Below are 24905 nucleotides of genomic sequence, written 5' to 3'. Positions count from 1 at the left end.
TGGGGTTTTATTGTGTGCGTGTGTGATTATAGCTCTGTCCAGAGCCGAGCCAGGCAGCGCGGTCAGCAGGTGGGGAAGGCCGCTGCCCTCAGGAGGAGGGAGCACAGTTAACCGGGGTGGACCAACTCTTTTAAACACAAACGAGGCCCCAACAGCTACGGAAAAGCTTAACGCCCGGAGGCAATAATCCCGAGGGGCAGACGCTGGTTGTGCAGTCAGGTTTCAGATCACTGCGGTCACACCGTGAACTGGGGATTATTACTGCGGGAAGCTTCGCAGGATTGTTGTCGGGGGGCATGGCAGTCAGGGTGGAAGTTTGAGCTGGCTTAATCCAGCTAGTTTGGGGGCTGTTAGAAAAGAGCCGTTCCTGCTGTGTTGTGTGGTATTTTATTTATAAACGAGAGAGTTCTGCACCCGAGGGTAGACAGCAATTAGGGAGTATTTAAATGTTCTCTATGTTGTGCTCGCTCTTGCAAATGTGTTACATGATGATTCGAAGCTTCGTGCTGAATTAATGGTTAACTGTTCTTCATGCACGGAGTGGAGCAGGGTGCAGAAACTGGGGTGTACCTTGTATGTCCCAGTCGTCTGCTGGGACTGGGGTAGTGTGATCTGACAGCTCTTTTTAGCATCCATCCAGAATTTAAATAAAGACACATTTAAATAAATGTAACTAGTTCTCACACCCAGCATGTCGTGAATGAGTTCTGCAAAGTGTTCATAGCTGTCTTAAACAGGGAAGTGATCCTCTCATTGGAAAATTACTGTTCTGCAGAGATCGCCTTCCAGAGCAAGGCTTGTTAGTAAGCAGTCATCAAGCAGGGTCAGATTTAGGGTGTTTTTGTCTTGCCTCAGAACTTTTTTTCCTAATGTTTCCTGTTGTGACTGCTCGTACTTTAAGTGCTTGGCAAAGTAAGGGTGTGAAACTCGAGTCTTGCCAGGGCTGAAACCTCGATTGCTGTCTCAGAGCTGCATAAGACTACACGGGAGGCTTAAAGAGGAAGGGCTGTTTCAGTTTATTCATGTATTTTTTGTAGGGTGGTGGAAGAGGAATGTGGTTTACTTGCGACAACCACTTAAAAATGCTCAGTGGCTGGGATCTAAAGCAGGAGAAGGAATTTCAGCCTAGATTTCCTTTATCACTGTGAGCAAGCAGTTATTTTATTGATCATTGTGTTCCCCCCCTTCCACCCACCCTGTAATTCCCAAACCACGTGTGCTGAGCTGTTAGAAACTAACAGGCCATAGAGGAAGCATGTAAACTGAGTTGGCAGGGCAGGGAAGGATAAGGAGAAAAGGCTGTTTCAGAAGTGGCTTCTGTTACTGGGTTAAGTGGGGAATTGAGGCTCTTGCACCATTCCAGTTAAAAAAAAAAAAAAATCAAGTGAAGTATTTAAAAGAAGTGTGCACAGGAATTAAAAATCATCTCTTTTTGCAGAGCTGGTGCTTATTAAGTTCAAGGCCAGGCTCAAGGTCATTGAAATACTGGTATCCTTCAGAGTATCGAGGTTTGGGGCCGTTTGATTTTTTTATGTTCCTGTCACCTTTGACAAATATCTCTATTTTGAGTAATATGCAAATTACAGCTTTTCATTAGAGTGTGGCAGTTTTTTCAGTCCTTGGCAGGTGGTAGCTCTCGTTTCACCACTTGCCCCCAGTGCCTTTGCATTTGCTCTGCCTGGGAACCCAACAGAGTTGAAAAAGTTTCTACAAAATCATCTTTCTCGAGCCATGTTTGTGTTTTATGTTGTTCAAAATTACCAAAGTGCTTTTTAATTTACTTTCCTTTTAAATTTTTCCTTTACACGGTTCTGCATTTTTGTTGTGTTTTGGGTGGGTTGGGTGAAGGAGCCTAGAATGTGCAAGTTTAGAACTCTTACCTGTATTGGAAGAGGCAGATCAAACACTGGTCGCTCCACTGGGACCAGAACAAGCAGGTGAATTCAAAGCCAGTGGTGGTCCCCGAGTACATTGTCTGTATTGCTTTTCTGGAGTTTATAGTCTCATTTGTAGATGACAGGAAATGTGCTCTGAAAATGGTTTTGAGAATTCCACAGCGAGATGCTCAGACGTGTTCTTTTAGAGATGAGCTGTAGGCTGTAATTTTGAAGGTTTTGCAGTCTCATTATAACTGGTGTCCCTGGGGCCACAGTGGAGAAGCTCAGAGGACGTAGTTATGAAATGTTTTTAGGGTTTTGTTGTTAAGCTGGGAGTACCTGGGAAGCTCAGTTCTGTATTGGTCAAACCAAGTCAGAAATACCCACTGAGCTGTAAGAGTATTCATGGAAAACAAACTGTTGGTAAGGGGCCCTCTCATCTCAAGGAACGTTGCCCAGTGTGTGCTGTCTGTACCGAGGTGTGCAGCTCCCGCCTGCCCCTCGCTGGCTCCTTTCCCAGGGTGTCTGTGTGTGCAGGCAGGAGAACCACGAGCTCTGTGGCTTGTTTTGGCAGCCAGCTTCCTCCCTTGCCCGGGTGCTCTGGTGGTCACACGGTGTGCTGGAGCTGTGCTGGACACTGCCTGGACCTGCCAGGAGGGAGCCTCCTGCCAGCCCCCTGCCTCTGCTCAGCTGACAGGCAAGTGAAGCAGAAGGGACTTGGCAGATGATCTTCAGGAGATGCCAGTGAGTTCAGTTCTTAGAATTCTTCTGGGATATGTAAGATCCATGTCCAGGCAATAATATTGTTCTGTAAATGGAAGGTGTGGTTCTGTTACCTGGAAAGGCACTTACGATTAAAAAAAGTGCTTTTTAAAAGTACCTTTAATATGCCTAATTCAAAATTCCCTTGCACACTTCTCTGACAAGAAGTGGAAAACAGGATTTGGTGTAGATAATGCCAAAATTAAAAAAATAAATAAAATAGTCATGACTGCAGGTTGAAGAAAATCTTCTCTGAAGTGTCTAGAGCACAAGTCTGCTGAGAAGCACCTGAGGGAACCCAGGTTGTTTTCCTGGAGCAAAGGAGGCTCAGGGGAGACCTTCTGGCTCTGCACAGCTCCTGACAGGAGGCTGGAACAGGCTGCCCAGGGCAGTGCTGGAGTCCCCCTTTTTTTTTAAATACTATTTTTCAGCTGTAAAATTGATTGAACATTTTTTTTAGTAGTATGTTTAGGTAAACCCTGTGTTTGGCATCCCTATTCTCTAGAGAACAGAAGCAATCCTTACAAATAAAATCATAACTGTTTTAAATAATTTAAGTCATTTACAAATTGAGTGAAATGTTAACAATTGATACTAGTGCCCCAGGAATGATTTTCATTTTTTTCCCAGAAAAAAAGCTGAAATGAATTAAGATTGCCAAGTTTTCTCTAAAAAGCCAGATTGTAAAGATCTCATTTTCTCTTAAGTGAGTTTATCTTGCTCAACTGGTTTATTTTCTGCCAGGTCAGTCACCTGCTCTGCCTCCCCGCGGGATTCCGGGGGGAGTCTGGTAGAGACAGAGGGTGGAGCAGGATCATTACTGCTCACAATAGTGCACAGAGCAGATCCAGGTGGCCCTCTGGTTGCACAACATCTTGAGGCTGCTAAAACTTGGCTTTTGCAAAGAAATGTGGTGGTGGATTTGTGCATTTGTTTGGGTTATTTTTTAATAATTGCCACTAGATCAAAATTAGGTTATAGTCTAGAGACACAAAAATCCAGCAAAGGTACTTAGATTCTTCGTCAGAGGCAGGTAAATTTGTACGTGTTTGAGACTTAGATGGAATGATAATGTCCTCCCATGCATCCTAAGAAATAACATGCTATGTGACTAGGAGAAAAGTCTTTGAAGCCTTTAGACTCACAGAACCCATATGAGTGAAGTGCCAGGCAGCACCTCTTTTGATTCACCTGCTAGGTTTGTGAGCTGAGCTGCTGGTTTTGGCGTCTTAGCCCAGTTCATTAGCTGTTACTAGGAGAGCACTTCTCTCCTTCTAGATCATTTTCTGGCATTGAAACTTAAAATACCCTTTTTGCATCTGTTCACGTTGTCATCAGTTTTTCTGTTTTACAGTAGCTGTTTTAGTTGTCCTTGTTAGTGGTTACTGAGGTGTGACTTTGCTGTCCCCCTGGTCTGGGGGGATTTGAAGTGTCACCCCTGTGCTTATCTTAGTCATCCTGTGTGAGGTAACACGCTTGGTCTAGTGACAGGTGTCATCTAGAATTTGAAACCCACTTTTAAATTTCTCTACTGCCATATGGGATTATCAAAGAGTTCCCTGTGAGGGTGGCTAGTGGTCTGGCATTGGTGTTTTCAGGGTACACAGGTTTGGTTTCCACTTTGCTTTACTCTCAGAGGTGGAAGGCAGTGTGTGGTCTGAAGTTTCAGTACGTAGTTGTCCTTTACTGGAGGACTGCTAGCCATTTGGCTAGCTTCAGGCTGGGAGCCAGGTTAGGGAGCCAAGAGCCTCCTCTGAGAGCTCTTCCTTCAAATACAGATCAGCAGCAAAGAAAGAAGTGTCTTGTGTACACACATTTCTGCAAAACCTACTCAAAATGTTGAAGCTATAATAGCTCAGAAGTCTGAAAGTAGTAGCAAGACAAAGCTCATGAAAAGATTTTTTTGTTAGTTGAAAGTGATGAGAAGGTTTTGAGAGAACAGTCACGTTTAGTGAATTGTATGGATTTAGTGTATCGTGTGCTGGCTTTGCTGTAAAGTTTTGGTACTTTAGTCCTCAAAAATGAGGGCAACAGTGAAGGACTTCAGAGTTTTTCTCCTCTGGAATTAGGACAGCGTATGAAGTGGCAGTTGCAAAGAAATGTCCATCTTCATAGCTGATAGTAAACCATCCCTAGGTTTGTTCCACTTGGAATGCATTAGGTAAAAATGGCTTCGTTATATTCTGGATTGACAAGTACTAATTCAGTCGTGGCATAAGCCAGAAGCAATCCTGCTCAGAGCTGTGTTGCTCTGAAGGTGCTGTGGTAAAGATGCAGCCAGTGATGGTGACAGGAGCTGTCGGTGTGGAGCAGGAGCAGGGTGTGCTGTGCCTGCAGAAGCCTCCCTTAGCTGCTGCTGATGAGCACTGGCTGTGCAGGGCTGGCTCTGCTGCTGAAATTGGACACAGCTTTAACCCAACACTCCACCCAGCTGGTAGATCTTGGGGAGCGAAGCTTTCGGAGTCCCTTGCCAGCATTTTGGGACTCAGGCTTTGAAACGTTGGGTGGAAAGCTGACCAGTTTGGGTTGATGGAGCTTCGTGCAGGAAGTCAACAGCATGAGAAGGAAAATGCATGTTGTTTTCTGCATGGGTTGCACCCTGAGCCTGTGGTTAGGGGTTGCAGCTGGATTGTAAAGGGTCATCTTCATCAGTGCACAAGGAGGGGATCGTTCTGAGGAGTGTTTTAGGATACATGGGAATAGTAAGAGATGCTGGATCAAATAGATCATTGTTAATAGCATGCCATGATGGTAACTCTTGGTGAGACCTGAGCGCTTTTCCTGCTGCTCTGCAGTTAAAATACACTGACCAGGAGTGGTGTTGTGGGGACTGTCTGGAGGCTTGTCAGTCCCAAGTGGATTGTGTAGTACAAGTGCATGTTGTGTCCTTCAGCAGCAGCACACTTCAGTCTTGGACGTGGATGTTGCCTTTGTAGTCAGCATTTTCAATACTAACTAGAGCACTTCCTTTAGGAAACAGTTACTGCTGTCACCTTCAGTATTTGCCTTTCTAGGGTACAGGTTTCTTATGCTCAGAAAGGATATGAGATGTGCAAGTGTAGAAATTCCTTTGATGCTTTTTTCCTTGATTGGTTTCAATTCTGTTTCAAGGTTCTCCATTCATCTGGAAAGCAATCTTTTATGGAAATGTGGTTCAGGCTGGGTACTTTAAGTAAAACTAAAGCTTCTGCTTCTTGAGGAAAGCTTAACTGATTTTTTCTGTATCTCCATCTAAATTTTATAAATCATATGATGTTGGGGTTTTTTAATGGAGAAAATATAATTGGAAACACAGGGATGGCTTATAATAATTGATGTTGACTCTTGTAATGCCCTGGTAAATTAATTTGATTTCTTTAATGAGCATGAGTCCTAACGATCAAGTAGTTGAATACTCTGCTCTTGTTCAGAGGCAGGGCTAAATAAGTTGCTATTCTCAGCTAATTTAATTATTTACCTATTATAATAGAACTTGTACTAAGATCTGAAATATCAATGATAGTATCCTTTAAGCATTTGTAACAAGGGACACTTCAAAAATATAGATGACTTCGGCCATTTGCTACCTATAGGTATTACTTTCTGCTTGCAGAATACAGAATTTTTTAGTTTGTTTTTTTTAATACTCATAAGTGTCATTTAGCACTCATTTGATTGTCCGACCATACAAAAGGTGTATCAACCCAGGTACAGTTTGACAAAGAGAATTGGTGTCTTGGTTATCTGGAGTGCTGCTGAAGCCTTGACTTCAGAACCATGTCTGTCTGTTCCTGTTGGCTGAGTTCTTAGAAGGCACCTGCAGAAGTCTCCTTTGCTGTATCCAGAGGTTTTATTCAGCAACCCATGTAGACTCTAGGTCACCACCTACCCAAGGGAATTCATCTGTGGGTCAGCAGCAGAACACATCTGCTGTCTTTGCCAACAGGTCTGCGCTAGTTAGGGATATTAGGGCTCACAAAATTAATGAAGAAATAAAAGCGTTTTCTTCTGAGGCTGTCAGGCTCAGGGAGGAGCTGCCAGAGGGACACAGAATTCAGTGATTGTTAGGACATCGTGTATGACACCTTTTCTTTTTGCTAAACCTTACCTGCTGAAGCAGCATCGATTGAAAAGAAATGCAGATGTGTGAAATGGCTTTTTGTAGGAGGGAAGAGGTAAATACTGGAGTGTTTTGTGGGGGGGAGCCTTTCTGAAAGCCTCTTAAACACTGGATGAAAGGCACAGCAGAGAAAGAACTCATGTTTAAAATGCAAATGTGGAAAGTGTTCTTGAGGCTGCCATTGATTGGTTTCTACTACCCCTTTTTTTTTCCTCTCCTGTGTTTTCTTACCTCAGTGTAGTGACTGATTATCATGCTAGCCACTCTAATGACAGCAGACTGACTGTGTTGGAGCTGTAGTGTCAGTTCCTGGCTGTGGCAGAGGGGTGGAAAAAGCCACAGCTCGATGTTGACGTGTGTGAGTCTGTGAAAATCCTGCTTGCCAACGTTACCTGAGGAACAATGATTCTTTCAGCAATTTTCTGGTCTTGATAACTCGTTGACTTCTGATAGGTTACCGCTCTTAGGCTGTTAGTATTTTTTAAAATACTTTTCTTGATTTTGTTCATGTGTCTTTATATAGAAGAATCTTTACAGTCAACATGTGTTTCTAGATGCTGTATTGAAATTGCTGGCAGAGTCTATTTTTCTATACAAACTGAACAATCTGGCCCCTTGTTTTATTTATAAAGGTTCAATGTATCTTTGCCTGCCTACATCAATCTGCAAGGGAGTGTCAGAAAGGCCCCGCATTCGCCGAGCCGTGAGTTATCAATAACTTTTCAGATGTGTTAATGAATGTGGAACAAACGCAGTGATGTGTTTAAAAAAAATGGATCCACCTCCTAAAAAAATAATAAAAAAAAAAAGAAAAACTCTTTACTGCAGTAGCAGGCATGGTTATAAGGGGATTGCTCTAAATTTTTAGACGTGTAAGTATAACTAAGCAGTAAGGTTGCCCTGGAAAACCTATTGTTGAACTGCTTTGAAGCTCTTTAGCCTGTGGGTTACAGGTTTTAAATGTTGTGTCCCACAGGCAAATTAAGCATGTGGTGTTTTTGGGAACTTTTATTTGTTTAATAATCTGAAGCTTGGCCCATCTGAAAATGTTATATATTAGCATCCTATGCATAGGACTGGTACTGTAAAATCTGGTTATGTAATAGTAAGAAAAACTTGACTAATAACATCTGGGTTTTTTTACTCCCCTGTGTTGTAGTTACCTCAGTAATGAATTTGGCTTCTTGAATTGTTTAATGGATGAAAAATTCAGTGTTTGAGGTCATGAAGCCAAAAAAAAACCCAAACTTTTTAACTGTCAAATGTATGTACACTCTTTAAAATGTCTGATGAAATGGAAGAGGCTGCTAACTGAACTCATTGATTTGCCAGTTTTTAATTCCAGCAGCCTTCCTTGCTTCAGTAATTCACCAGTAGGTTTTCAACAATTAAGAGATCTTAAAGTTATGTTTTAAAAAACAAAACAACATCCTGAGAGATGGTGTTTTATCATGCCTGTGCCTTAACACCAGGAGAGCCACAGCAGTGAACTCTCCCAAATCTCAAACAGTGATGATTGTGTTATGACTTGAAGGAAAGCGAATTCCCACCCTCACCCCAAAATACCAGCTGGTTGCATTATTCTGAAGACTTCAGGTCTTGCTCCGGGATGGGGTGATTTAAACTGGCATTTGGACTCAGGCTGTGGGCGGCTTGATGCTTCTGCTGATGCAGGAACTACAACCTGCCACCAGGAAGATACAATGTCAGATGTTCCCAGCCCAACAAACAGCATATAGAAAAGAGAAAAAAAGAAAAAAAAAAAAAGGCTTATGATACAGAGATATGCAAACATCTGTAAAATAATTTTGCATACAGGCTATGTCCATATGCTTGACGGACTTCTCAGGTTTGTAAGCATTTGAAATCATTCTTCTGCCAACTCTTCATGCTGCTCCCATCAGAAGTAAAAGGGTGCACTGCATCCAAGAGCAAAATCATAAAATGAGTATCAGGTGGGATTTGGTGAAGACTCAAAGTGTTGCATTTTGTGTTTACGAGGCTGCTTTTATATGCTAATTGTCACATAGAAACACCTCACTCTTTCATGCCCAACCCAAGCAGAACGTTACTAGCTCGTTAACGAGTGCTGTCCTAGCAGAGGGGTTTTGAGCTAATGCTGTCTTTCTGGTTTCAAGCACTTCTCACGCTGCATTTTTGCAGGGGAAGCGTGAGATGATTTTTAAATAGCATTATAAAGCATTAAAGCACTTATTGGTGTTACTTGGCAAAGAAGCACACAGTGTTTTAAGCTCTAGTCTCCCTAGACCTTCACCCTGTGACAGGGCAGTGTTAACGCTTTGCATGTAACCTGCAGGACCTGTCTGGTGTCCCCAGGTTTCTAACCTGCCATGTGCTGGCTTCTCTATTGCAGGTGACACGACCCGTCAGAGGATCAAGTTCAGTGATGACAGAGTGTGCAAGAGCCACCTCCTCAACTGCTGCCCTCATGATGTGCTCTCTGGAACCGTATGTAGAAAAGTCTTGTCCTTTATTTAGATAAGAATGGAGAAATTGAGTTATTTCTTTGTAGTATCTCTTGTTTTCAGCAAGTGTCTATAGTGCCCTCTGGCACTTCAGAGGAACTTTTATAAAAACTAACTTAGGGGTTATGAAGTTAATTTTTAAAAGTCTTCTGTTTTATATGCTAATTATTATTTAGAGTAAACGTTGTGTGCTATAACATAAAAGAATTTAAACAATACACCTTACCAACATGTATTGCACTATAACAAAGTGGTTTTAAGCTGGTACACTTGCAACTAGTAGAACAAAAAGAAATAAAATCTATGTATAAATTATGAAGTTATTTTCTTAAAAGATTATGTTGTAGTAAGGAAGTATCCTACATAATTGTATGGGGAGGAGACTTTTCTTTTTTTCAGAAATGCTTTACTGAAAACAGTTGAAAGTTCAATTACCTTTCTAGCTGAGATACACTCAGTATGTCTGACTTGTCATTATGATTAAAGGGCTTCAGGCATGCATGTGCACACTGATTTTGTTGGTTTTACTAATTTTGGTATTTGTACTGACAGACCAGCAGTTACAGTCCTTCTTTCTTAGGAGTCCTTGTAAAAGTAGACACAACTGTAATTGCTAAGAACCACAGGAAGAAGAGGCATGAGAACTAGTACAACTGAACTACAGAACTTAACACTTGTCTTAATAAAAAAGGCAACAGACTAGAAAGGGCCCATTTGTTATGCTGCTTAAGTCTTGTGGCTTCCTAAGTGGGTTCTTTCCCTCTCCTGTAAGACACTGTTTCCTTTTTCTTTTATATTGCAAAGTTCTGTCACACCACAAAAATCATATGTCTTGATCTCAGTGTGGTTGTTGGCATGTACTGAAGATAATTCATGCAGAAGGTCACACATCTTGCACCTAGTTCTTCACCTTCAAGTCATTCATGAATTGGTAACTGTGTTGTCTATCAAGACATGTAATTTTATTTTGAATGGTTCTGTGCATTACTGTCCAGACAAAATGGGGAAAAAGGCAGAAGAATGTGTTCCTCTTCACCCTTCTGTTATGTTGCCCAGTGTTTTGGTTATGTGATGAGCAAAATAGCTCATGGCTTGGGGAAGATATGGGATATAAGAGTACGCTATAAAACCATAGAGTCATCGGTCAGAATCCACAAGGAGATCCTTTTAAAAGATTAATTTGACAGCTTTTCATTGTGGTATAATTTCTGTAAGCAAAGATATGCAGAATGTCTTCAGCAAGTAAGAGGTGTTCATCAGACCAAGCATGTAGCTGGAGTCTGCTCACCCAGTTTGAGTCTGCACTGAGAGTTCTCATCTGTCTCATGCTGGGCTCTGCTGCTGCTCTTGGAGTACTAAACTAAACTGCTTGTTCAACAAGTATCAGCCTTTTTTTTTTTGTCCTTCCTCATAAAGCAGTTAGTCATTGTACCACAAAATGTATTCCATGATCTAATTCTGGTTCCAGGAAAACAATGGCTAGTTGATCTTTTTGGTGGGGGTAGTAGAAAGAGAACCATAAGAGTCAGGCATTATCTGCCTGTGGTATTCTGCTGGTTACCTAGGCATGGGTCTGAAGAAATGGACCTTCTCTTCCAATAGTGCAGGTTTAAAAAGGGTGAGAAGTGTGTAGCATGACCAAACAGCTTGCTGTTGATTTGGAAAATGTGGAGTTTTCTCCAGTTTTCATAGGAAAATTTTGATGCATCTTCACAGTTCAGATCTGTAGGTAACAAAGGTAGACAGACTTTTTAAAAAAAAAAATAAATTCAGATCCAGAGTCTTAGATTATAAAAGAATAAGTTCTCTACTGACATTTTACAACATTAAATCTCTTCATTGACTAGATTATCAGTAAAATGTTGGACAGAGGTGTCTTGGTGCCTGCAGCAGACAATTTTTATGCCACTTTTTGGGGAAAGACAGGGAGAGTATGGGTTTGGATTTTTTGTGGTCTGCTTCTAAGTGCAACAGGAGTAACGAGCTACATGGAAGACACAGGTAGAATAGTGAGTCTCAGCAGAAAAAATGTAAACAAAGTTAAAATTGTAGCATCATCTTTCAGTTCATTAAATTCCAAATCTGTTGTGCCTCTGTCCTCATCTTTTTATTTGAAATACATTTTGGAGTCTGCGTGAGGCATGTAGTAAATTAATTGGCAAGATCACGGAAGTGTGTGTGTGTGTGTGTTCAAGGTTGTGGAACAGTGTCTGTTCAGAACCTACTTTTCACAATGCCTCTCACAAAAGCTATTCTATTTTTAAGTGACATTTTTTCATGTTTTGGTGCTCTGCTTTTCACTTGGGTACTGGTTCACTGGCATAAATCAGTGGTTTAAAGAGTTTGCTCATTCATTTCAAGCTGAGAATTTTATAATGAGAGGTTAATAAGGATTTGTAAATTCTGGCTGCTGAGACATTGAATAATTAACCACTTAAAGTTAGCAAATTTTGTTTAAAACATTTTGTCTTAAAGGGTTAACTCTCTTACATTTGTTTTTTTAGTCCTTAATAGCTGCTGATGGTCAGGCTTATGGGGGTTGTTGGTTGGTTTTTCCAACCCATGGCTCTTGAATTACTTTTCATCAGCATTACAAAAATGTTTGTTTATATTTATCCACATTAGGAGATTAGGACTGAAACTACATACATGGGAGTCAAATGACTCCCTGATAATGGTATGAATCTATTAAGCAACATTGTCTGTATTTGAGCTTTCTACTGTCTTTGGCAGGTCTTACAGGATGTATAAAAATGTGTTTTCTGTGTCTTTGTATTTTCTGAATCAATAGCTGAGTACTAATGAAAATTACAAGGTGGCAAGATTTAAAGCAAGCAAACTTTAATAAGGTTAAAAGTAGTATTGTCCTGAATATTTATAGTAACCCACTGCCTGTCTTTGAAGAGCCCAAGCAGTCCAACACTTCTGCAGCAGTCTGGCTTTCTCATTAGCTTGATTGTGCTTTCCTGTTGAAAATAAATCACAAATGTTGTATCTGGTCCTGCAAACCATGGTTGAGAAGCTCCTTTCTGCTCAGTGGATTAAATTTATATTGATGTGTGTTTGTTGGAGATCATTGGGGTCTGTATAAATAAAATGCAAGAAGCAGAGTGTGCTCTGTCAGCTCAGTCCTGGGCTTAAGAGGATCTTTAGGCACTCATGAATTTATTGCACTCAGTTCTTCAGGGTTGCTGCTGACTAAAACCCTATTGAGTGAGACCTTGGCTTGGCAGTATACTTTAATACATGATTAACTGTAAGCTCATTAGGGGTGGAATTCAGCTCTGGATTAAGATATCTAAATTTAGGCTTCAGCTGAGCAGCTGGGTGTGAAAGCTGTGCTGGAGTCAGGGGGGATCTAGGCAGTGCAGCCTGGAGAGTCCTGTCCCCTGCCACGGGGAGTTCCTCAGCAGGCTGAAGGGCTGCAGGCTCACTGGCTGTGCTGCCCAGTGCTCCTCTCACTGTGGAAGAGGAGTTGGGAGAGTTCACACATCTGCTGATAGGTGTTAGTGAGGTGTTTTAGTCTGGAGCTGATTTCTTTGCCAGCAGTGCCCTGGCTCAGGGGAACTGTTTCCTTGCTGAAACCCGTGGTGTGCCAGCTTGGTGATGTCCTGCAGCACTACAGACAGCAGGCATGCTGCTGGAGGGTGTCTCCCTGCAGGACTGATGTGATCATGTGAACTGCCTCAGCTTGACAAATCTAATTAAATTAGGCTTGCATAAGCTACCTCGATTTCTAGCCTTCAGCCCACTGGTGATTAATTGTGAAGTGCTTTGTTGTCCCAGCAAGTGATTGTTTCAGCTTCTTGAGACTCAATTCTTTGACCAGTGCCAGGAAAGTGAACTGATTGCACCATATTCTATTTTAATGAGTTGAATTCATCTTGAAAGGATTTTTTGTTGTTGCTACTCTATATATATAGAGTTAATATATTGCATAGTCAGGCTACAAGGGCAAATACTATGTAAACACTGAAATATCTCATTTAAAAATAAGAGACTGCTGCTAACTCTGAATTTTGGGGAAGGTGTAGTCTAAGGACTTGAAGCCTTCCAAAGTGAGAGTATGGTTAAGGGGAGAAGTATCTTTAACATATTAGACTTCTGAAGATATCTGGAAGTTTCAGTGGTTGCTAAGGACTTTAATAACTCAATTTCTGCTTCTTTTTAGCTCAGTATTTTTTTTTTCTGCTAGTGAAGTCCTACAGAAGTTAACCCCTACAAAAGTTAACCCCATTAGTGGAGCCAGAGCATTTAAACCATGGATTAATACAGCATGGAATGGTTTGGGTTGGAAGGGACTTCACAGGTCATCTAGTTCCCGCAGCCCTGCCATGAGCACGGAGACCTTCAGCTAGACCAGGTTGCTGAAAACGCCATCCAGCTTGGCTTGTGAACACTTCCAGAGAGGGGGAATCCACAACCGCTCTGGGCAACCTGTGCCAGTGTCTCACCACCCTTACAGCGAAGAACTTCTTCCCTGTATCTAATCTAAACCTACCCTATGTCAATTTAAAGCCATTACCCCTCGTACTATCACTGCACTCCCTGATAAGAGTCACTCCCCAGCTTTCCTGGAGGCTCCCATTAAGTACTGGCAGGTTGCTGGAAGTTTTCCCCACACCTTCCTTTCTCCAGTCTAAACAACCCCAGCTCTGTCAGCCTGTCTTCACACGGGAGATGTTCCATCCCTCTGATCATCTTTGTGCCCCTCCTCTGGAGTCACTCAAACAGATCCACGTCTCTCATATGCTGGGGACCCCAGAACTGAAAGCAGTACTCAGGTGGGGTCTCACCAGAGCAGAGGGGGAGAATTGCCTCCCTCAACCTGCTGGTCATGCTTCTTTGGTGTAGCCCAGGATATGATTTGCTTTCTGGGCTGTGAGTGCACGTTGCCAGGTTGTGTTTAGCCTCCTGTCAGCCAGCACCCCCAAGTCCTTCTCCTCAGTGCTGCTGCAGGCTCCACTTCTGAACATGTGTTGCCTACAAGAAAGGGCAGACTTTATCTAGAAATAGGTCTAGAAATCTGCCAGAAACAATATTGTTAATGCAGATGAACAGTGAATTCCATAATAAGGAAGATCTCAGGGAAGAGTCTGTGTAGCTTCTTTTCCTCAGTAACAGGGCTGTTCTCATACAGACTACAGTGGCTGCATTGACAGTTTGATAAAGGGAGAGAGATCTGGTCCATCCAGTATTTTTCAGTAACATCACATTTTTCTGACATTATTGAAAAAAATTTGATGACAAACAGAAAATCCTTGTGCTGAATGTGAACTGCTGTGGTGTAGCTGTCTTTCTTTATAGCTGGAAAGAATTCTCTGCAGAAACACTGCCTAGAGTATCTTCTTTCAAAACCTATCAAAGATATCTGCTGATTTTAAAAGCACTGGTAGCATTTGCTGCTGTGTCACACTTGGCTTAACATCAGCCCTCTGGTTTAAGTAGCTTTGGCTTTTCTTTTAAGTGCTCTTTTTTGCACTCCATATAGAGTACCCTCAGGAGTCTAATCCCTGGTGTCAAAGGAACATGTAGTAGTTGTGGAAGTGCCAAAACAGAAATTTTGTTGTAGGTAGCTCAAGATCAAAAAGAAAGCCCTCTTAATTTCATGTTCCAGAAGCAGCATCACATCATTTTAGTCTCTGCTTCAGTTGTCAGCTATGTGGAGTGATGGTTTATTTTGCAGATAAATTCTTCAGATTCTCTGTTGCTCAAGTCCTCAGCCATTCCTTGTCTATTCATACTTAGCTCATGGGATTCTCTTTTTCTTAATCCCTGGTTTGATTGAGGCAGAGCTGTGCATGATTTAAACTAAATGTACGTAATCCACATTTCTGCATTGCTACCAGGGGTACTCTATCCATTTTGTGGGTGGGATGGTAAAAATTTATTACTAAAATATTTCAACGTGAGGTTGTTCAGGATGAAAAACCAGATGTCTGAACCTCAGCTCTGGGAAATCTAGTATAGCTCTCATTGCCAGTCTAACCCTGAGGAGAGAACAAGCATTACAGACAATGGATAGTGAGTTGCTAGTAGAAGGACTAGTTACTTAAGCAGAACTCAGTGGTAGCAGGATTCCTGATACCCTGCTTTGCATGGGGTTGCCTAGATTTTCTAGGTTAATCTTCAGCAATACTTTCTCTTGTAAGAAAGATTCTCCAAATACATAGGGGTTTTCTCTGGTTTTAATCTTCAGTAAAAGAGCAGTGACTGCAACAAAGCCCCAAAGCATGGCTTCACATCCTCAATGAACTTCAGTTATGTCTAGCCTGGGAACTCGGATGTTCTCACCTTCCTTTATTTGCTTTACTCATCAGGCCAGCTCTGTAAATCACTTTAGTGTAAGTCTGTCTGGAAGTCAGTGCAGTGACAGTGGGAAACAGTTCGTGTGCATTCTTTTTAAGCCTTTGCTAGTAGCTCAGTGTCCAGACATCAGTCCCCCTCTTAGCCATCTCTTGTCTCAGATGTGATTGATATTGAAATGGCTGACTACCAGTGTTTGTTCTTGGCTTCTGGGGGAGGGCACCAAATCCCAAAGTGGACATGTAGAAAGTGAAAATCATGTCTTTTATCTTTTGTCCATTTCCAGTTGCTGTCCATCTCCTCTGCAGCTTGCCTTATGAGCTGCATTATAATACAGGCTCCTCTGTGCTTATTAAAGTCCTTGGCAATCCTGATCCAGTGAATACTTCTGACACTAATAAATCATCCCCAAGATTAATTGTCCTTACCTGATGTTTCATAACTTACATCAGCAAAAGTGCTTTTTAGCCTGATTTTGTACACAATAGGCAAACTGGTTTAAGAGTTTAATTTTTTGTGGTGTCTCTCTACATTGGGGTTTGCTAATCAAACTGTTAAGAAAGACACTTAGTACGTAGCACTTCAGAGGTGCTCTCAAAAGGATTAGCCAGGACTAGCACAGACTGTGTTAAGGAGTTCCAACCATGATACAATTTCTTGAGTAATAAAGCTAGTGAAAAAGAATCCATTTCTCTTGTACCTGATGCTTGTTCTTGCTCCATTATGCCATGGGAGTATTTATAAGGCTGCACCATGTTGCATCAAAGAGGGGAAAGGGAGTCAAAATTTCCTGTCCTCAGATGGAGGATTCCTTTGTGTTAGATGCCTCTATCACATCCTCCTCATCCCCAGCACTGCTGCTAATATTGCTGGAGTTGTTGGAGAGTTTCTGAAGTGGCATCTTGCTACTCTAAGAGTCAGTAGCTGCTCAAGTCCATTGCTGCATTGCTCCTACATCCTGTCATCACATCTGCTCGTGTGGCTGCCTGACCAGCTGGACAGAGGTGCACTGCTGAAAACCCTTCCGTTTATCAGGGTAAGGGATGAATTAGCATAAAGACAAGTTCACAATTTTAGGAGGCTTTTTAAGTGTCTGAGCTTCAGATAATTAAGTTCTTTCATACTGCTTCCCTGTTACTGAAGTGCTTTCCTGAGAGAATGCTGGGGTTTAAATAATGTCAGCATTTCAAGAGTTGGAAATAAACGTGTGATACATTGCTGAACTTCAAGGTCTTTGTGGATTTGCATTAGTTACCAAAACTGCTGAGGTCCTGTGTAGCTGCAGAAGGGAAAGCTCATCTTCTTCTTCAGCACTGCAATCAGATGTTCTCTGTTGCAATCAAGTGTTTTCCGGAAGGCAGATTTAGGGTGGCTGAAGGGGATGAAAATAACCACAGATTATCAGAAACTTCTCAAGTTCAAAATTCTGTACTTTAACAGTGTTTTTTTCTGTCTCACTTGAAATAAAACAACAACTTCTGTAAAAACTACTTTAAACACGTATGTGGTGATTTGACAAGTTGAAAGCAGTTAATGTTTGGGATTTTTTTACTATACTTCTAAGGTTTGAATTGCTATTTAAATGCAGGTATTTTGTTTATTAAAAAAAACCCACTTATTTGGCTCAGATCCAAATTACTTGCAGCAGTTTGAGTTAATACTCATCCTTAATTAATGATTTGTTTTGTAAATCATTTTAATTTTGGTTCTAAAATTTCTGTTAAACTACAACCATAACAGCTTTTTCCATCAGAGTTCAACTTTTGTCATGTGATTTCAGTGCTAAGAAAGGATTAATTTTGCTTAATATTAAGTGGCCAGTACCAAGAACAGACTTGACTGAAACTGCTGGTTTTGAGTGATGCAAATAATAACCAATGTCACTGACTGTACTTCAGCCTGTGCTTTTGTAGACAGAGTACTTTGGGTTTGTTCCATTTTGTTCCCATTACATACAGTTTCTGGGGGGTTGGTGTAGGTTGAGGATTTTTGGTCATATGCAAGTTGCTCTGTCTTGATCACCAAACAAAATTCCAGGGAGCAGATTGGATTAGAATTTCTTATGCTGCCTGGTATGCAAATTTCAATTTTAAAACAGTGTTTGTTACCTAATAATACTCAGGGCACTCTCCTCAGTGGTGTCGTATGCAAGGTTAGTGATGAAGCCTACATAAAGTTTATGCTTCCTTCCTAGAATGGTTTTAGATTACAAAAAAAATATCAGTACTTTTTTTCTTCCCTGATTCTTGAACATAGTCCAACACTCAGCTCATTAAAATCTGTTTATTGAAAGATTTGGTATTGTCTTATTCTTGCCCTTTCATTTCTGCAGGGGAGATTATTTACTTCATAATATTTGACTGTTAAAGAACATCATGCTGACTTCATTCCTTGTAACACTTGTGTGGAGTTACACCACTTCCCTTCTCTCTTTTCAGAGAATGGACCTTGGAGAATGCCTGAAGGTGCACGACCTGGCATTGAGGGCAGACTATGAAATAGCATCCAAAGATCAAGATTTCTTCTTTGAGCTTGATGTATGTATTCTGTCTTAGTGGTGGAGAGAAAGCAAAATTTGTGTACCTAGGTGGATAAACTGAGCAATAAAAGTGAAGTTTTGGTACATGCACAAGGGAGTTTAGATAGTGATTTGATAGAAGGAGGCAGAGAAGTGCATGGCACACTATGTAAATGCATGGTTCTTCATGCTTGTGTGTTTAGTCTGTGTTAGTAGTCATGTCTAGGTAAAACTGTGAAAATCCTTCCACCAAACAAAACCTGGATACTGTCCTAGCGTTGTTCAAATAGCAAGCAAACATTAAAGCTGTGTATTCTGCAGAGAGTCTTAAATTCTGTGCTTACTGAAGAAAGTAATTTTGTGTTAGGAATAACAAATGATACTCTGTGTTTCAGGACACCACAGTTTAAGTAATACAGCTATGAACTCCCAGCTAGGAATCTAGTGTTCACTAGAACAAAAAGGGTTGAGCTTTTTGTTGTTGTTTGGAGTGGTGGTATTAATAAGCTTAGTAGCTTAAAACCATGGTGAAAAAGACAAGTCTTAAAGATTCAGTTCCAATTTCTGCAGATACTTATCACAGTGTGTAGACTATGATTTTTTAAATGTGTGTTAATGTATGTGATTAGCCACCATAAATAACTAGATTACTGTTTTCAGAGGTTTCACTAATAACGTATAAAAGTTGTGTCTTCATAACTGTGAAAAGTGTTAAAGCTTACTGAAATATTTGTGTTCTTGACAGCACTGATCAGTGCTCTTGTTGATGTTTTAGGCAATGGACCACCTGCAGTCATTTATTGCAGACTGTGACAGGAGAACAGAAGTGGCTAAGAAAAGACTAGCAGAAACCCAAGAAGAGATCAGTGCTGAAGTTGCAGCTAAAGTAAGCATGTAAAACTAGTTACTGGAGTCTCTCTGAAGGTCTGTTCTTCTGAGGAGCCAACTTAAAGCTTTGGCAAGCTGTCCAATCTGAGAAGTCATACTGAGGACAGGGAAAAATAATACATTTTCTCTCTTCTTCCCAAAAGTGCCTTTAAACCACAGGAGCATTTAAAGCACCTCTTACATTTTTGAGCTCAGGATACTTGATTGTCTGTGATACCAAGCTTTACAAATATTAGTGATTCTTTCACATTTTGGTCAATAAAATTTGATGTTTTTCTCTAGATCTTTTAACTTTAAAAAGCTTACCATTTTTCTGCACATACTAGGAGGGATGGGTATACAAACACTGTAAGACTGTTGTATAGACAACAGAGTGAGTTACTGGAAGTTGCTCTGGAGTTGGTGCATAGGCTTGGTAACTCAGCCTTTCTGTGTTTTCACATGAGGCAACTTCTTTTTCACTTTTACTCAAAGAAGCTATCTCTGCCTGTTTCTCATCAATCTGTACTGATGATTTTGCATATAATAACCAGGTCAGATTGTTTTCCATAATTAAAAGCATCTCCTGTTAAGCATTTCCTTGTCTTTCAAGGCTGAAAGAGTTCATGAATTGAATGAAGAAATTGGGAAACTGCTGGCCAAAGTAGAACAGCTTGGAGCTGATGGGAACGTGGAAGAATCTCAAAAAGTGATGGATGAGGTGGAGAAGGCTCGTGTAAAGAAGAGAGAAGCAGAAGTAAGTTGATTGTGTAGGGCTTGGGGAGGGAGATGGCAGGGTCCAATACCAAATTGGTTGGTATCTGTGTAATATAAGATGTCTTATCTGCTAGCATTTCCCTAGTTAATTGCTTCATATAAAACTGAAGGATTTGCTTTGTGACATCCTGTACAGTTAGTTTCTACCTTTGAATACACTCCTAAACTCTTAAAATTATATCTACTCCCACGGGTGATGCCTTTATCTTGGTCTAGCTGTGTTGGCCAGTTCTGTCTGTGGACACCACAGCTGTGCCTGTGTTGGGCTCACTGACCACAGTCTCACAGCTCTTGCTGTGGTAACCCTGTTGTGCCTTTTGCTGTGCTCATGTGGCTTGTGCTGGAAACCTTCACTCAGGTGAATAATTGTCTTCACTGAAAGATAATTAGTCACTGGCTTGTGTATCAGGCAAGTCAAAACAGTCCTTGTTGTAATGGTCAGGTGGCAAAACTCACCCAGAGCTTTTCTGTATCATATCTCACCAAGAGACTGAAATTTGTAGAAGGAAGCATCTGCAGTTGTTTTAATGGTACCAGAGGGGTTGCTTGTCTGTCATCTGAGTATATGTAAATAAATTTTGCTCAGATAACATGTTTAATTAGTGTCTAAAATGTAGGTATTTCTCAGGAAACTACTGTTTGGCACTGGGTTCAGAATTAAAGTGGGTCTTGTATTTTCATGATAATGTTAACACAGTACCTGTAGTGTTAATGTGTATTCATTGTTCATCTTTCTAAGTAAAACATAAAAGTTGTTTAACTTTCTAAGTAGTGTGATCTTAAGTAAAGGTAATAATCACCCCACTTAGTTCACTTTTCAGAACCAATTGCTGATGTCCTGCTTTTAAATATGCTTTCAAATATCCAATCTTCAAAATAAGAAATGTGCCTGGTATCATAATGAGATGATTTCTGAATAGTGTGAATTAGCTGAAGTGTTATCTTTGTGTTTCTGTGCATTAAGTAACAGTTAGCAAATAGATTTTATTTTTTGCTTCCCCCTCAGGAAGTATACAGGAATTCCATGCCTGCTTCCAGCTTCCAGCAGCAGAAGCTCCGGGTCTGTGAGGTGTGCTCAGCTTATCTTGGCCTTCATGACAACGACCGGCGACTCGCTGACCACTTTGGGGGAAAGCTGCATTTAGGATTTATTGAAATAAGAGAGAAGCTTGAAGAACTCAGGGTAAATCATGCTTCTATCTGTGTGTGTTCCTACCTCACTGTTTGCCAGGCAACCTTAATAGAATATGTTTTTCCTGAGTGTGTGAATTTTTTTTATATTACTTTAAATTTTGAGATTTCATTAGCCTGCAAAACACTAAACAGTCTAATTTAATACCAGTTATCTGGATAATGTGATAAGATGGCCCCTTTTGCACTGAGGTGTATTAAAACACATGTCCAAAGTAACACATTTTGGGAGCAAAGAGTGCAATTCCACTTGTGAAATGGAGAACAGTGTTTTGAATGGCAGTGATGCTGAAACATTTAGCAGTCATAGGAGACAGCCAAATGAACTTTACTTTTAGCCAGGTGGTTGGCTAAAAGTAATAATGAGATTCTTGAAAATCCAAGAGTGTGTAGTGGGCCAAAGTGGATGATATTTATTAGGATAAAATGTTAATAGGGCTGGTGTTGAAATCCTCATTTTTGGTACTAATACATAAAGAGGATGATAACACATGGCAAAGTTTTCAAAAAAAGATCTACAGAAATGCTTGGACCTCAGCCTGCTGTATGATGAATGACTAAAACCCAATGTGTTTATTTTATCTGGATGAAGATCAGTATTTCTATAGGTACCAAAAGCCTAACAAGATTTCTAAAGTAATTTTTGAAGGCTTTTTAAGTTTAACTGACCATAGATAAATTAAGTTCCAACAAATATCCAAAGTCAGAATACAAAAAGATGTAGATCCTGATGTCAGGCTAGCCATTAAAACAATTGTTATAGGAGGTTGCATGTTCTCTGTAGCTTGAAGATTTGAAATCCAGTTGGAATATTATTCTAAACATTATCTTGACTAGAAATCATGTGCTGGAAGAAAGACTGACTGGAATTACATTCTAGACTTCTGGTCTAGAATAGGATGGATTTGGACACTGGTGCCATTTATGATCTTAATAGGCAAGTTATGAAGTTCAAGGCTCAATGAAGCATTTATCTGTGGAAATCACTAAAGACATGAGCTAAATGAATTGAAGCCCTAAAAGCAGAAAATGCTGCTACTGAGTTTGGGTAAATTGACTTGGTTTATATTCCATAATATTCCAGCTGCCTTGCATGGATACTGTGATTTACCCTTTGGAAAGCCCAACTCTCTGTTGACTGTATTAGCAGTTTAGGGTCCTAAATATAGAGAGGTGCTGTAACTCAAACCATGGCTGTCCAGCCCAGGTCATGTGTGCTTCCTGTCATCCTCCACCAAATCACACAGAGAGCCACTTCAACAAGAAACCTTCTTGTGGTTAAATTACTGGTGTTGTACAAGGAAGTATAGATATAATTTGACATGAAGGGTTGGAGTAACTGATTTACACCATTCAGAAAAAAATGCATGGATAATTAGTTCACATACCCAAAGCATCAATAAAATAAAATAAATACTTTTTTCGCTAACAAAAAAAGAAAACAATAACTATCCCCTCCTTCCTCAGAGCTCTCCTCAGAGATCTAATCAAGATGCTGCTGGGGCAATTCCACATCTCAGAAGAAGGTCTTTACAAAGAGTTGAATTTCTTGCATCATGTCCAGAAGGTGGCGAGACTTGGGTTTGGCCAGATCTCCAGTTGTGAGTTCCATATCTGAGGGCCCTCTACTGAGTGTGCCTTGTCCCCAGTAGTAGTGAGTTCAGCCTGGGGGCTATCAGCTGAAGCATCCTCTATAATTATATGTCTCATGTTCACAGTACAGAAAGAAGTAGCCTCAAAGCTAGGTATCAGCCCAACCAAGTCCTTTAAGACTTAAGGATTTCTTTGTGTCACAGCATAGATGAAGGAGCTGATACAGCAGTGAACTGTTCCAGTTTCTTTCTGCCTTTCGCCAGTGGCCAAAATATGATAGGGTTGTTATGGAAGTTCTCACATTAAAGGCATGTCTTACTGCTCTGAGTTTCCCTTTGTGGAAAACTTAATATAACTCTACACATTTCAGGTCTTGGTGTAACACCCTCTAGTTGCTGTAGCTCTTCTGCAGTAACTTCTGTTTCTTGGAGGAAAAAAAACTGCACATATATACTGAGGAAGAGAGAAGGAATAATGCACACAAGGGAAAGGGAAGATACGTGAGAGAGAGAATATTAACTGTGTAGATGATTTTTATAGCACCTTCATCTCAAATTTTGAAATGTAACTTAATGAATATCTTGCTTTGCTTTTAGAGGATTGTGGCTGACAAACAGGAGAAACGAAATCAGGAACGTCTGAAACGTAGAGAGGAGAGGGCAAGAGAAGAAAGGGAGAAACTAAGGAGGTAGGAGTCTATTTTAACTGCATAATGACTTATTTAAGTTCAGTGTGAGAACCATGATGTAGTTCATGCATATTTCTAAATTTTAGAATGGTGATAGTCTGCATTCCTTGGGAACTTACAAGGTGTGAGGATGAACTTCATGTCTAACTCTTAAAACCTGAATTAGTTCTCAGAAAGCCTTTTTAAAAGCTACAGATAGAAATGTCTGTGTTTGAACAAAGGGCCTTTAAATAATTTCCAGGTGTGTGCCTTGTTTTGAGGCCTGACAGGTGTGAGCTTACACACATGACTTTCTTTGTTATTAATTATATTTTTGATATGCTAGAAATTTTCCTTATTGGAATAAGTTGAACATGCAACTGAGGAAAGTAATTCCCTGTTCTTTTATGAAAAACTTGCTTCCAGACCTTGTGGGTCTGGAGTGGAAAGGAACCTGAACTGCAGTTCTCCTGACATGTTAACTTCAGAGGTTAACAATGTAAACTTCTGAAATCTGCCTGATAATAATGTGCCTGAAGTAAGGGGGTGCTGGCTTGAACTGTAAGCCTTTTCTGTGGGAGGGGTGGGAATCAAAAAGCAGATCAGATATTATTCTGGGTTTGTAGCATGGTGGTCTCAAAAATAAACAGACACACACCCCCAGCGAACACAGAAGAGTTGTCAGAGGGATGTGTTTCCTGATGTTAACATCAGATAAAAGGCCTCCAAATAATGGCTAGTAAAACAGGAAATACAGCAACAGGTCCACTACTCTGGTTTATTATTACTAAATTGTACTCTATTTGCTAATAAGATTATGGAAGAAAAATTGATTTACTATTTTCTATTTATTTCAGGTCCAGATCCCACAGCAAGCATGCCAAAAGGTATATAAATCTGCAGACAAGGAATACCATCAGTGAAGCCAGCGTTTCACAGCCTGGAACACCAGGAGTTTGTCTGGCACTTAGTTTGAGATGTTCCTTACAGACCAAGCATTCTGTTACATGGTCCTCTCTGTGTGTTTATACAGTATTTATCACCATGCTACTGAGCTTATACCTGGCCAAACTATTTTATGGCTACTGCAGTGCAACTTTTTGTCCCAAGTAATGCTTAGAACCCAGAGATTTGCTCTTTCTCAGAAGCTTGTGGTTAATATCTTCTGGTAAAAAGCCATGGTTTTAAAATCCTAAGCACCAGGTTAACTCTCAACAGATGACACAGTAGTGCAGGTTTTCTTCCTAAAGTACACAAGTGAAGGTCACCAGTGTATTCTTATTGAAAAGTGTTTTGTAAAAAGAAAAAAGGGAAAAAATCAATGAATTTGTTTAGTGTTTTAGAACCTTGCAAACTAGTTTTATTGTATGAGCTATGGGGAAGCTATAAGCCTGTTTTATCAGAACATTCTAACACAGATTCTGGCAGATGATCCCCATCACTGCGTCGCGAGGTTCTGTAGCTTTGCCCAGTAAAGACAGGATTCAGAAATTTTAGAAGTAGGGGCTTTTCCATGGGCTTAATTCCTTCCAGAAGCCCAGATGGCCTATGCTGTGACCATACAGTCATGAATTAACTGAGATTGACTGCATTGGTCACAGAGGCATTTGCAGGATTTGCAGTGTTACTCTTCCCTCTCCTTTGGGACAGCACGCTGGCGCTGGGGCTGCTGGCCGGGTGGAGGGGCTGGGCAGGGGAGCCGGGCAGAGGGGCTGGGCACGGGAGCTGTGCGGAGGGGCTTGGCCAGGGGGGCTGTGCAGGG

The 24905-nt window shown here is 40.8% G+C and overlaps 1 protein-coding gene across 1 annotated transcript; it reads left to right on the top strand.

Annotated features, from left to right (window-relative positions):
* Positions 1–7389: 7389 nt before the first annotated feature.
* On the top strand, positions 7390–24097 carry LOC103780038 (putative RNA-binding protein Luc7-like 2; the record flags this gene model as incomplete). Its single annotated transcript, XM_008947686.1, has 8 exons — positions 7390–7441; positions 9113–9207; positions 17969–18067; positions 18824–18934; positions 19529–19672; positions 20699–20875; positions 23073–23164; positions 24001–24097. Coding segments are annotated over exons 3-8 (717 nt in total), but the record flags the coding sequence as incomplete, so codon positions are not given.
* Positions 24098–24905: the final 808 nt, after the last annotated feature.

The sequence above is a fragment of the Merops nubicus genome, unplaced genomic scaffold, assembly GCF_000691845.1.
Source record: "Merops nubicus isolate BGI_N331 unplaced genomic scaffold, ASM69184v1 Scaffold13329, whole genome shotgun sequence".
In the NCBI taxonomy this organism is placed as follows: Eukaryota; Metazoa; Chordata; class Aves; order Coraciiformes; family Meropidae; genus Merops; species Merops nubicus.
The sequence above is the reverse complement of the archived record's forward strand: the minus strand, read 5'-3'. Positions and strand labels throughout refer to the sequence as shown.